Source organism: Coenobita brevimanus, chromosome 80, assembly GCF_032717465.1.
Source record: "Coenobita brevimanus isolate Jiangsu-jjx chromosome 80, ASM3271746v2, whole genome shotgun sequence".
Taxonomy (NCBI): domain Eukaryota; kingdom Metazoa; phylum Arthropoda; class Malacostraca; order Decapoda; family Coenobitidae; genus Coenobita; species Coenobita brevimanus.
Window position 1 is genome coordinate 45,434,887 of NC_137033.1, and position 11,121 is coordinate 45,446,007.

An 11,121-nucleotide genomic window follows, 5' to 3' on the forward strand; every position below is an offset into this window, starting at 1 on the left:
CTGCGCACTAAGGCAGGGAATCTCTCCTATCTGAATATGGATCTCAGTGGCTCAATGATTAGCGTATTCATCTCACGATGTGTGTTCCACGATTCTAAGGTGTGAACTTCAGGCGTGTCGGACAGTAAAAGACGATGCTGGCAGTTATGTCCTTTCACGAACTTGCACACAATATATTCACACCCTGTTGGTTCTCTTGATGACATGTATAGACAAACACACAAGGATCTTACTAAAGCTTAACGAAAATATAGTGGAAAACGAATCATTTGAAACATGCACTAATACTGTATTTCTGTCTATCTATCTATCTATCTATTGCCAGACGCCTCAATCCTGTTTGGGGTGGCCACAAACAAAACGCCTCCACGTCACTCTGTCCCCTCCATTTCACTGCCCTGCTCCCAACTCACACCCCCTCTCTCATATACCTCTCCACCCCATCCCTCCATCTCATCCTCTCGGCCTCCCCCTCCCTCTTCCCCCTCCACCTCACTCACATACACTCTCTTCGTCAGTCTTTCACCCTCCATCCTCTCCACATGGCCAAACCACCTCAGTGTGTTCCTCATAACGCTTCCTATCACATCGACATCCACACCCACACCACAACGCTCCTTTATATCCTCATTCGTCAGACTGTCTCTCCATGTGACTCCACAGGCTCCTCTTAAATAACTCATTTCCACTGCTCTCACTCTTGATTTGTGTCTTTCCAACAACATCCAAGCTTCACTTCCATACGTTAGAGTTGGTATCACAATACTGTCATGTAGTAACTTTTTAACTTCCATGCTCACTTCCCTGTTTCTTATCACTGCTTTCAAAGAACTTCAAAGAACCAGCAACCTTTCTTCCTGCTGTACCCTTTCAAGCACTTCACCCTCCAAACCTCCATCCTTACTCATCACACTACCCAAGTACTTAAACCTACTCACATTTTCCAATTCCTCACCATCCAATCTCGCTGTACATTCACTGACTTCACCTCTCTCAAAGACCATCACTTTACTCTTCCCTACATTCACCTTTAGATTCCGTTTCTTACTCTCCCAAACTCTCCCCTTCATCTTCACTCAACAACACAGTATCATCTGCAAACAACAGTACAGGGAGTTTCCAAACACTATCATCAGTTGTAAATTTTCTTTAGACGTTACAGGGAGTACAGCTGTTTCTTTGACTGTACAGACTGGGGAAAAAAAAAAATAAAACACCCTGACTTCCCACTGACACGGATTTCCTATTCAGGCTTTGCAAGTCTGGGGAAGGACTAATATCTGGCCATAATTCGAAAAGTGGATCTTGTCTTGCAGTGGGCCTAATATGGACTGCTGCAGATTGAAACGAAATTTATACAGTATATTCGTCTGATATATGGACGGGCACGGAGGAAAGAGAGCAGTGTAAGCTACGCTGTACCAAAATTTCCACTGTATGGGAGAATACACTCAGAAAACTAAAAAGCACAGAATTAGCCAGATCAAAAATTAATTTCGGTAATGTGCACAGCATCGTGAGTTACTGTGGGGAAACACGACGCCGACGTTACCATCACGCAAACAGAACCCATTGGAGGCGGGGAAGAAAGTGCCGTTAAATGCAGTGTTTGAAAGAATTTATGGCTGCACGTGTTATAGCAGAAGCAAATATAAAATAAAATTATTAAACATTGTCTGCCCTCTTAAAATTCGGTGCAGCTGACTTAATTTGTTTTGTTAGTGTCTTCATTCCTTTACCATACTTTTGAGTGAAGTGCAACAACCTCACGGATTTAATTCATTAGCTTTTTGCCAGAAAATCAACTCAACTTCGGATTTTATCAAGTTGATTCAACTGAATAAACTCCCTTACGGAAACAGCGTTAGTGTATTGTTTGATGCAACGACATTTAATTTTACGGGTAGTTACCTTCCCCCCCCCCTCAAACTCACGGTATCCGGAAAACGCACCGGAAAAAATGGCACAGGAAAAAATGGCATTGGCAAAAATGGCACTGGGAAAAAATGGCACCGGAAAATACGTCACAAAGTGTGAAGTAGGAAAAAATGGCACACAAAAGTACTTGCATATTTTGGTATGAGTTTCATATACTACAGTTATGAGTTATGGGTTTCGAACATTTCGCCATCGTGAAACAGAACTAAACCCAACACTAAACAAACCTTCCTGGCGCAAGTTGTGAGGTATCAGACTAGTGGAATTCTGTCAGCTCTTTGGAACACTGCTACGTACTGTACGACTTACTACCACCGTGGAGATTATCGAGAGCAATAAGAGAGGTAAGAAACTGTGTTACAGTGGATACATTACACCAAGCAGTGGTCAAGAGCTAAAGCGATTCGGTGGATGTGCGTCAAGCGAACACTATCGTGCAAAGGGGCCTTAGTAACTTCTCTTGAAAATGAAAATCCAAAACTTGTGATGGAACACAACCATGATGGTGACGAAAGTGTTATTAAAGCAGCAAAATGTAAATCTAGAATGACAACGTTGGCTAAAACTACTCAAGATAAACCTGGTCAAATATACGCCCAAACTGCCTTAGCCAAGGAAAAAGAAGCTCGGGCTCATTTCGTATCTCAAGAACATTGTAAAAGACTCATTCGGCATCACCAAAGCTCCAATCAACCTCGTGACCCTGCTGCACTACAGGAACTTATTTCAGGTGCATGGGCGTCAACTGGTGGAGCAGAACCACAACCATTCTTCATATGACAACGGTCCAGACAGTGACAACAAATATTTCATTTGTTATTTTAACAAATAAACCATGATTATGCCCAGATTAACTACTGACATTTTAACAAATAAACCAAGATCAATTGTCGTTCATATGCCCGGATTAACTGTAGAGCAATAAATAGTTTAGCTGATTAATTCTCGTTGTGCCATTTTTTCCTACCCAGAAGGGTATGCCATTTTTTCAAGCGCCATTTTTTCTTGTGACATTTTTTCCTGTGCCATTTTTTCTGGTGCCATTTTTCCCTACATTCCACACACACACACACACACACACACACACACACACACACACACACACACACACACACACACACACACACACACACACACACACACACACACACACACACACACACACACACACACACACACACACACACCATCTCTGTTTGTGTGTCTGTGTCTGTCTGTGTCTGTGTCTGTCTGTGTGTATGTATGTCTGTGCCTGTCTGTCTGTCTGTGTGTGACTGTTTGTCTCCGACTACCCACACTCGCTCTCCCTCAGCCCCTCCACCTACCCTATCTCCATTCCTTCCTCTTCCTCTTCTCCCCCTTCCACTTCCCTTTTCCTCTCCCCGCTCCCTTTCATCCTTCCCCTTCCTCTCCCCGCTCCTCTTCATCCTTCCCCTTCCTCTCCCCGCTCCCCTTCATCCTTCCCCTTCCCCTCCTCGCTCCCCTTCATCCTTCCCCTTCTTCCTTGAATCAACCTTCCCCTCCCCCTATTGCCCCTGCCCCTGCCCATGTCCCAGCCTCCCCCCCCCCCCGTCTGTCTGTCTCTGTCTGTCTGTCTGTCTGTCTCTCTCTCTCTCTCTCTCTCTCTCTCTCTCTCTCATAGAGGCGAGGTAAATATCCGCTGAAGGTGGTCATTTTCGTCCGCCTGGCTTGGTGTACAGAGGCCAGCAGGTGGAGCCAACACAATGGATTACACAGCCAAAATACAAAGCAGAGAAAATAGGGTCAGGAGGCAGCTGCACGAGGGAGGCAAAGACCTATAGTCTGTTTTCACCTGACAGATCTGGGTCACTGCCATCACGTGAATACTAATTGTTGGTTGTATGGAACTGGATGAGCCTCAGTTAGGTGTGAATGAGTCTCCTTGGTTACAAGTCATATCAACTCTCTCACCTGACAACACCTGACTATCACCTGATCTGAATGCAGTTAGTTATAGTTGTCAGGCAGGTTAGAACAAATGCCCTATACTGTTGTTGCAAGGCTCAGATTGGCGTTGTTGTGGGCTAGGAGACTTGCCAGGATGCTTGCGTTACCAACTTTACAGTATGTGCATGTTACCTACTACACCTTAAAGCCTTCACACCGAGGATAGGTTTTCCATAAATACATTTTTGTTACTATTTGTAGACATTTACTATCTATCTATTTGTATTTCTCTCTCTCTCTCTCTCTCTCTCTCTCTCTCTCTCTCTCTCTCTCTCTCTCTCTCTCTCTCTCTCTCTCTCTCTCTCCTTACAAATATTGTTTATCAAGAAATAGCTCTAAATGTGATTTTTTTTTTCAGATAATATGCGGATGTATGTATGTTTATACGGATGTATGTTTGTATGGATGTATGTTTGTACGGGTGTATGTTTGTACGGGTGTATGTTTGTACGGTTGTATGTTTGTAAGGATGAATGTTTGTATTGATGTGTGTTTGTATATACGAGCTATTTATATGATTTTTGTTCCAGTGGTCACTACCTAATGAGGTAAATATACTGTATATAATATAAAAAATGTTTCGTGCTTATTACCCTAGTATTAACTCAATATTTTATCTGTCTAAACAGAATACGGGTTGTTTTATCATTCTGTATGGTAAATCCCATGTCATGAGAGAAAATTCTTCTGAGATGACTCCCCTCCCCCACTCACTTTTATTTTTCCTCACTTCGCTATACACAGGATCGTTCATGCATTGCAAAGCCACCATGCTAGTCACTCACCATGCCTTTTGATATATCTCATACCTTCTCTTGGCGAATTCTTCCAAATACCCTACTACATCACTCAAGAGACATGCCACGATAGTTTTTGCACTCACTTCGCTCACCTTTGTTCTTTTACAGGAGTACAGTCATACCCATTTTAAACTCTGCTGGTATAGTTCTACCCAACCATGTGTTCTTTCCTATCTCAAACAAACACTTGACTCCACTCCCTACGCTACACGCGATCATCTCTGCACATACCTCATCAACTCCCGATGCCTTCCTATTCTACAGCCGTTTCACAGTATTCATTTCTGTCAGTGCCACGTTTCCTGACAATACATCCTTTCTCTGCACGCCATCAACACCAGTACTTCTTACAGCCACTCCGTTCACACCATTCCTATTCAAAATATTCCTTCCATCTGCTCCTTACGTAACTACCTGGGTTAGTATTCTTCCACTTCCACCCCCTCACATTTTCCCACTTTTTTGTTTTTGTTTTACTTTCACTTCACCATCTAGCACCTTTTTATTCACAACGGCTTCTCATTTTCAGAGAAATTTGCGTTTATTTTTCTTACAAGATCACCATTTACTTCCGTTAGTTTTTTCACATGCTCCATACTCTTAGTGTGTTCTTTCCTCGCATTTGAGCCTTTTTCCTGCATCCACTCTAGTCACTTCATCATCTTTCCCTCCACTGCTCTGTCAACCTTGTAATCCCACCATGCTGTATCTTTCTTCGTAGCTGATAACCTCGCGACACCACACACCGCTTTGGCATTCCACATTTTGTTCAGATTCATTTTGCTCCCAAATCATTCACTACTTCGCCTACACCAATTTAACCCGGTATTCATCTGCCACTCCTTTGTTTACAAGCTTCTCTTTGTCCTTGGTTCTGTCCACACACACACACACACACACACACACACACACACACACACACACACACACACACACACACACACACACACACACACACACACACACACACACACACACACACACACACACACACACACACACACACACACACACACACACAATAGAGAGAGAGAGAGACAGAGACAGAGAGAGAGAGAGAGACAGAGAGAGAGAGAGAATGTCTGCATCTTCGTATTTAATTTTCTTCGGTTAATGAATGCCACAAGACACTTCGTCCTATTTACTGCGGTGTCTGAGATGAGAGTCAGGGCTTTTAGGCTTTTGTAAGCATACCGATGAGCCTGTGTCTACAGTATGTGTTTGTCTCTGTTTCCGTGTTACTTTTCTTCTGCTTTTGTGTTTATCAAGGCGTTCCAATTTCTGTATATAAGTGTGTGTGTGTGTGTGTGTGTGTGTGTGTGTGTGTGTGTGTGTGTGTGTGTGTGTGTGTGTGTGTGTGTGTGTGTGTGAGTGTGTGTGCGTTTTATAAAATCGTCAGGGAGTGGAGAGAATAAACTACAAAAAAACTTAGATTCAATGTGTTGCGAAGCCATTTCCAAGTTAATATAATCGTCCAGTGATAGTCATCGCAGTAAAGGATTGATAGAGCTTGCTTTAAGATCCTCATAGCTTGTTGTTGTTTTCTTCCCTTCAGGTCAAGTGCTTTATATTTTATTCTTGTAACCTCCTGCCGGATTTACTCAGCTAAGATGGGACAGTTAAATTCCATGATTCATACCTTTTTTTATTTTTTACTTTCTGTGGACGAATTTATTTATTTCATTAGAGTATTTGATCTGGAAGGGTTAAATACAGCTTTCAGTAACCCCTTCTTTACTAGATGCCGGTCTAAAAATTAATAAAATCGCCTGATGACAGCATGAATGAAAAAGAATAAAGAAGAAAGAATTGCTTGAGGTAATACCTCGCTTATTAAATCATATATTGGTACCCTGTTTAAAATGAAAAAGGAAGTCATTACAGTACAGGAGTTGCGGTGGAATATCCTTTATTAATATCAGTATTAACACTCTAAGGTTCTCGTACTCTCAGTTGAATAAAATCGTCTAACGTTTGCTGGAACAACCATCGAGAAAATACGAGACCACATCAGTTAACTGGTGAGGACGAGATGCGTGCGAGAGATCTTCCCAAACCACCGATGTCGTTAGCATCGCAGCTGAACCGACGTAATGACTTGTTTGTCTCGCGATCGTATTTTGTTTCCCCTCAGTTAAGCCGATTCCGTGTCCACACCCTCGTAAACACGCATACAGCATCACGCACTCACAAAATACTCTTGCTCAGTCTTTCACGCAATAAAACGAATACACGCTCAAAATACTCTCTTAGTCATAAAAACCCTTATGCTTGATCATACACACGGTCAAACGAATACACAGGTAAAATATACTGGATTTCTACCAAAACTCATTAATACAACCATACAAACACAAGCAAAGCATACTTTTGCATGATCATAATACGACTTACTTGAATACACATTCAAAGCATACTGCAAGACGCTCTTGTAAATACAGAAACACAAGAACAAAAATTACCACATACTTCACCAGTGTTGTAAGTGGGAAACAGAGAGAGAGAGAGAGAGAGAGAGAGAGAGAGAGAGAGAGAGAGAGAGAGAGAGAGAGAGCAACTCTAGTACTACCTTAAAAAGTCACGGCAATGCACAAGCAACGCACATTCTTGCACGGTCATAAACTGGCTCGCCTGTACACACTCAAACCATAACCACGCACTGTCATAAACCCGTCATACGAACACAGACCCAAAGTACAGTATGTATCCCTTCCACAGTTACTAAGACACTCACACCATCACACACGCAAACTACCCGTATACCCCTGCACAATCCTAAACACAACCAGGGAAGCACAAACACCCAAAACATACTCTTGAAACTATTATAGACACAAACATACCCACGCACTCAAAACGTGCTCTTGCATAAAAACTAGCACGCTCATGCAAGGATCATCTTTATCACCTTAAATTCTACCTAAAAAATGGAAATAAGGTATATATATATATATATATATATATATATATATATATAGAGAGAGAGAGAGAGAGAGAGAGAGAGAGAGAGAGAGACAGGCAGACAGAATGACAGACAGACAGATAGAGAACAACAACAACAAAAAAGAAAACCATGAAATAGCGTATGCCGTGACATGGGAAACATCGACACACCGACACACACACACACACACACACACACACACACACACACAGTATGTATATATATATATATATATATATATATATATATATATATTATAGTGACAGATAGGTAAATAGGTAGTTAAATATAGATAAGAATATATGATCATACACATCCACACACGTGCAAGAATACATCCTTGACAGCAGGTCACAAACAATGGTCATACTGGCACTGTGGCACACAAGCTCCTCATCCCGACGTGTCTGCCTCACATTCCCTCCTGGGGCCGCTCAAGGACAGGCAAAAGAGGCAGGTTCCACGCGGCTGAGAGCATTCCTGCCACGCCTACACCCATGCAGATATGACCAGCCAGGAGGATTTGCTAAAGCGGCACTCTTTCCTGCCCTTCATATGTGTGTGTGTGTGAGAGTGAGACAGACATAAATCTTGGAATGTAATCTCGAGTGTTTATAAATGGATTAAAAGGACTGTGTTACAAGTCACTTGGATACATACAAAATATGAAAAATATCCTGGACAATTGCAACGTGAGAGAGAGAGAGAGAGAGAGAGAGAGAGAGAGAGAGAGAGAGAGAGAGAGAGAGAGAGAAAAATATTTTTCACGTTTGTATTCAGCCTCTTACAAAGTCGGGATATTGTTTATTCTCCCGAGTGGAAATATTGTGCTTGTGTATTCCTACCAGGTGCAAAATGAAATACCTTCACTATCACGCTGGCAATTTCCAGATATTAATGCAGTTTTCTGTATACTCTGGTCTCTCCATTTCCTCTCGTGTATTACTTGGATTACTTGTGTTAGATCACTTTTTTTTGGTATATTCTGTTCTCAGTTATTTTCCTATTCTCCCTGTCATTTTTTCAACAGGAAGAGGTACTTTCTCCTTCTTCTACCTCTATTTCTTGTTGTTAATGCAGAAAGATGGAACTGAAGTCTGAGGACCTGCAGATTGATGTACTTTCCATAACTGAATAAAAGTTAACAAAAACAAAATTCCACTCATTTCAAGATTCTTAGATGCATGGAGTTTACGAGATTGTAGAACATTATAAGTAAGACAGATGGAAGACTGACAATACTGGTAAGACCCTGTTGAGAGAGAGAGAGAGAGAGAGAGAGAGAGAGAGAGAGAGAGAGAGGGACGAATTCCCCGAGCTAGACCAAGATAGGTCATATAGCCCAGCTAGGTGACGGGAGAGCTCTACCTCTCCCAGCAGGCCAACTACCCAGGCGGGGCGCGAACTCTTGACCCTTTGGTCTCAAGTCAGGCGCTCTACCACTGAGCCACCCTGCCCCCAGAGAGAGAGAGAGAGAGAGAGAGAGAGAGAGAGAGAGAGACAGCGAGAGAGAGAAGCACCACTACAGCACAGGGAAAGATATTGAAGACAGTAAGAGGGGAGGAGCTGATCACATGAAAAACCACCCCATTTAGATGTGTTGTATTGATATTCGGTCTTTCCAACCTTCCAACTCATTTCCACACACGTGACTGTACTACTCACGGGGTTGTGTGTGCGTCTGTACTAAGTCAACAACAGTACAGGGTTAAGGAAAGAAGGGAATCGGTTGAACACATCCAGTCGCTGAGAAGAGGATATTGCAAAAGGCTTTACATGATAAATCTCGGGAACAGAAAACACCAAAGATACTGAGCGACGGTGATGGCTTCTGTTGTTTGGCAAAGACTGTGGCCATAAAACTGTACAAAATAGTCTTTGGGTTACATAAAAAAATAGATATGTAGTCATCATAGTAAGAGGGTCAAGAGAAAACAGGTAATGATAGTGTTGAAGGTCACAGGTCGTAGGGAATTGTAGACTGCCAACATTCTTGCTAATTTTTGCCTCTGTTATTCAACTGTTACTCTCTCATGCATTCATGCATTCTTTTCTACCAGCGTGGAAAACAAACACGACGATTTTGCAGTGTAATAATAATAATAATAATAATTGGTTTATTGGGTTAGCAGTGATACAGTGACAATGTACATGGGGTTCACTTAAAATAGGTTATGCTAAATCTAGGACTAGACTGAGTTAATCATGTGCACACTGGATAGAATGGCGCTGTTCTTGTACCGGTCAGTCCTCAGAGCTTTGATCGGCACAAGCTTGTTAATGTGCCTTGTAGCGCAGCGTGGTGGGGAAGCGTCAGGTGGGAGGAAGTGTCGGTGACGAGGGTGACATAATAGCCCCCTCCCAAACTTCCTCAGTGCCTCCCGATGCCTCTCGGAAAGCCTTGGCAGACTCAGTGTAGACAGGACGTTGTTGTAGCCGTCATAGGCAGGGCCCAGGATGATCTTGCACGCCCTTTTCTGTGTCCTCTCGAGCTGCTGCTGTTGTGTGAGGGTGAGCGAGGAGGACCACACTGGGGAGGCGTACATGAGGGTAGGGTGTATGAAGGCGGTATAAACTTCACGTAGCTCCTTTGCTGGCGTTCCCAGTGACTTGAGTCTACGCAGCAAAGTACAGTTTATATGAGGCTATCCTCACTATGTTGATGACGTGTTGCTTCCAGCCGGTCATCCACCGTTACACCGAGCAGTCTAGTGGACTGGACCAATTGGAGGGGATGGGCGCCCATGGACAGCTGGGGACGAGCCACGGCCTGTGAGGAGGTACAGAAGTGCATCACCACAGTGTTGGTGTGGTTTATTGTCACTTTGTTCTCCTCAGTCCACTTATTGAGTCTGTCCAGAGTGGACTGGAGTGGTGAGTAGTCCGACTGCCTGGTGTTGATGGGAATGCCAACAGTCCTGTCGTCAACATACTTCCACCGATGCGGAGTATCCGTGAGGGCATCGTTGATGAGGATGAGGAAGCACAGTGGACCCATCTTGGTACCTTGGGGAACCCCACAGGTCAGGGGAAGGAGGGAGGAGATCGACCCCTGATACCTGACGGCCTGATGTCACCCTGTGAGAAAGTCAGCCAGCCACGCTGTCAGCTGTGGATGGAGTCCCAGTCGTATGACCTTGTTGATGACAACAGTGTGGACAACAAGGTCAAATGCCTTTCTAAAGTCAACAAAAGCGACAGCCAGAGAGGTGATGCGTTTGTCCAGGTGGCTGTGTAGGAAGTCAAGAAAACTGACAAGGCAATGAGTAGTGGAGGAGGACTTCATGTTACCAAATTGTTGTGTATCTATTGAGTTTTTAATTTTATCATATGCCAAGTTGAAAACAAAATCCTCGCAAATAAGGCTCGGGATAGGGGTAATGGCAATTGGTCTGAGGTCACTCAGTGACTGTGGGCTATGGATTTTGGGGATGGGTGTTACGTAGAAAATTTTCCAGTCACTGGGGCAGG

The 11,121-nt window shown here is 43.3% G+C and overlaps 1 protein-coding gene and 1 pseudogene across 1 annotated transcript; both read right to left on the bottom strand.

Moving 5' to 3' along the window:
• Window positions 1–10,285: 10,285 nt before the first annotated feature.
• On the bottom strand, window positions 10,286–10,648 carry LOC145409349 (uncharacterized). Its single transcript, XM_080279820.1, has one exon. It carries the CDS (start codon window positions 10,646–10,648, stop codon window positions 10,286–10,288), a length of 363 nt encoding a protein of 120 aa, XP_080135946.1.
• Window positions 10,649–10,723: 75 nt separating this feature from the next.
• LOC145409350 (uncharacterized) overlaps window positions 10,724–11,121 on the bottom strand; it is a 1,237-nt pseudogene continuing 839 nt past the window's right edge.

What these genes read in the sequence shown, in the direction of transcription:
- LOC145409349 (XM_080279820.1), bottom strand. Translation starts at nt 10,648, where the DNA reads ATGGGTCCACTGTGCTTCCTCATCCTCATCAACGATGCCCTCACGGAT.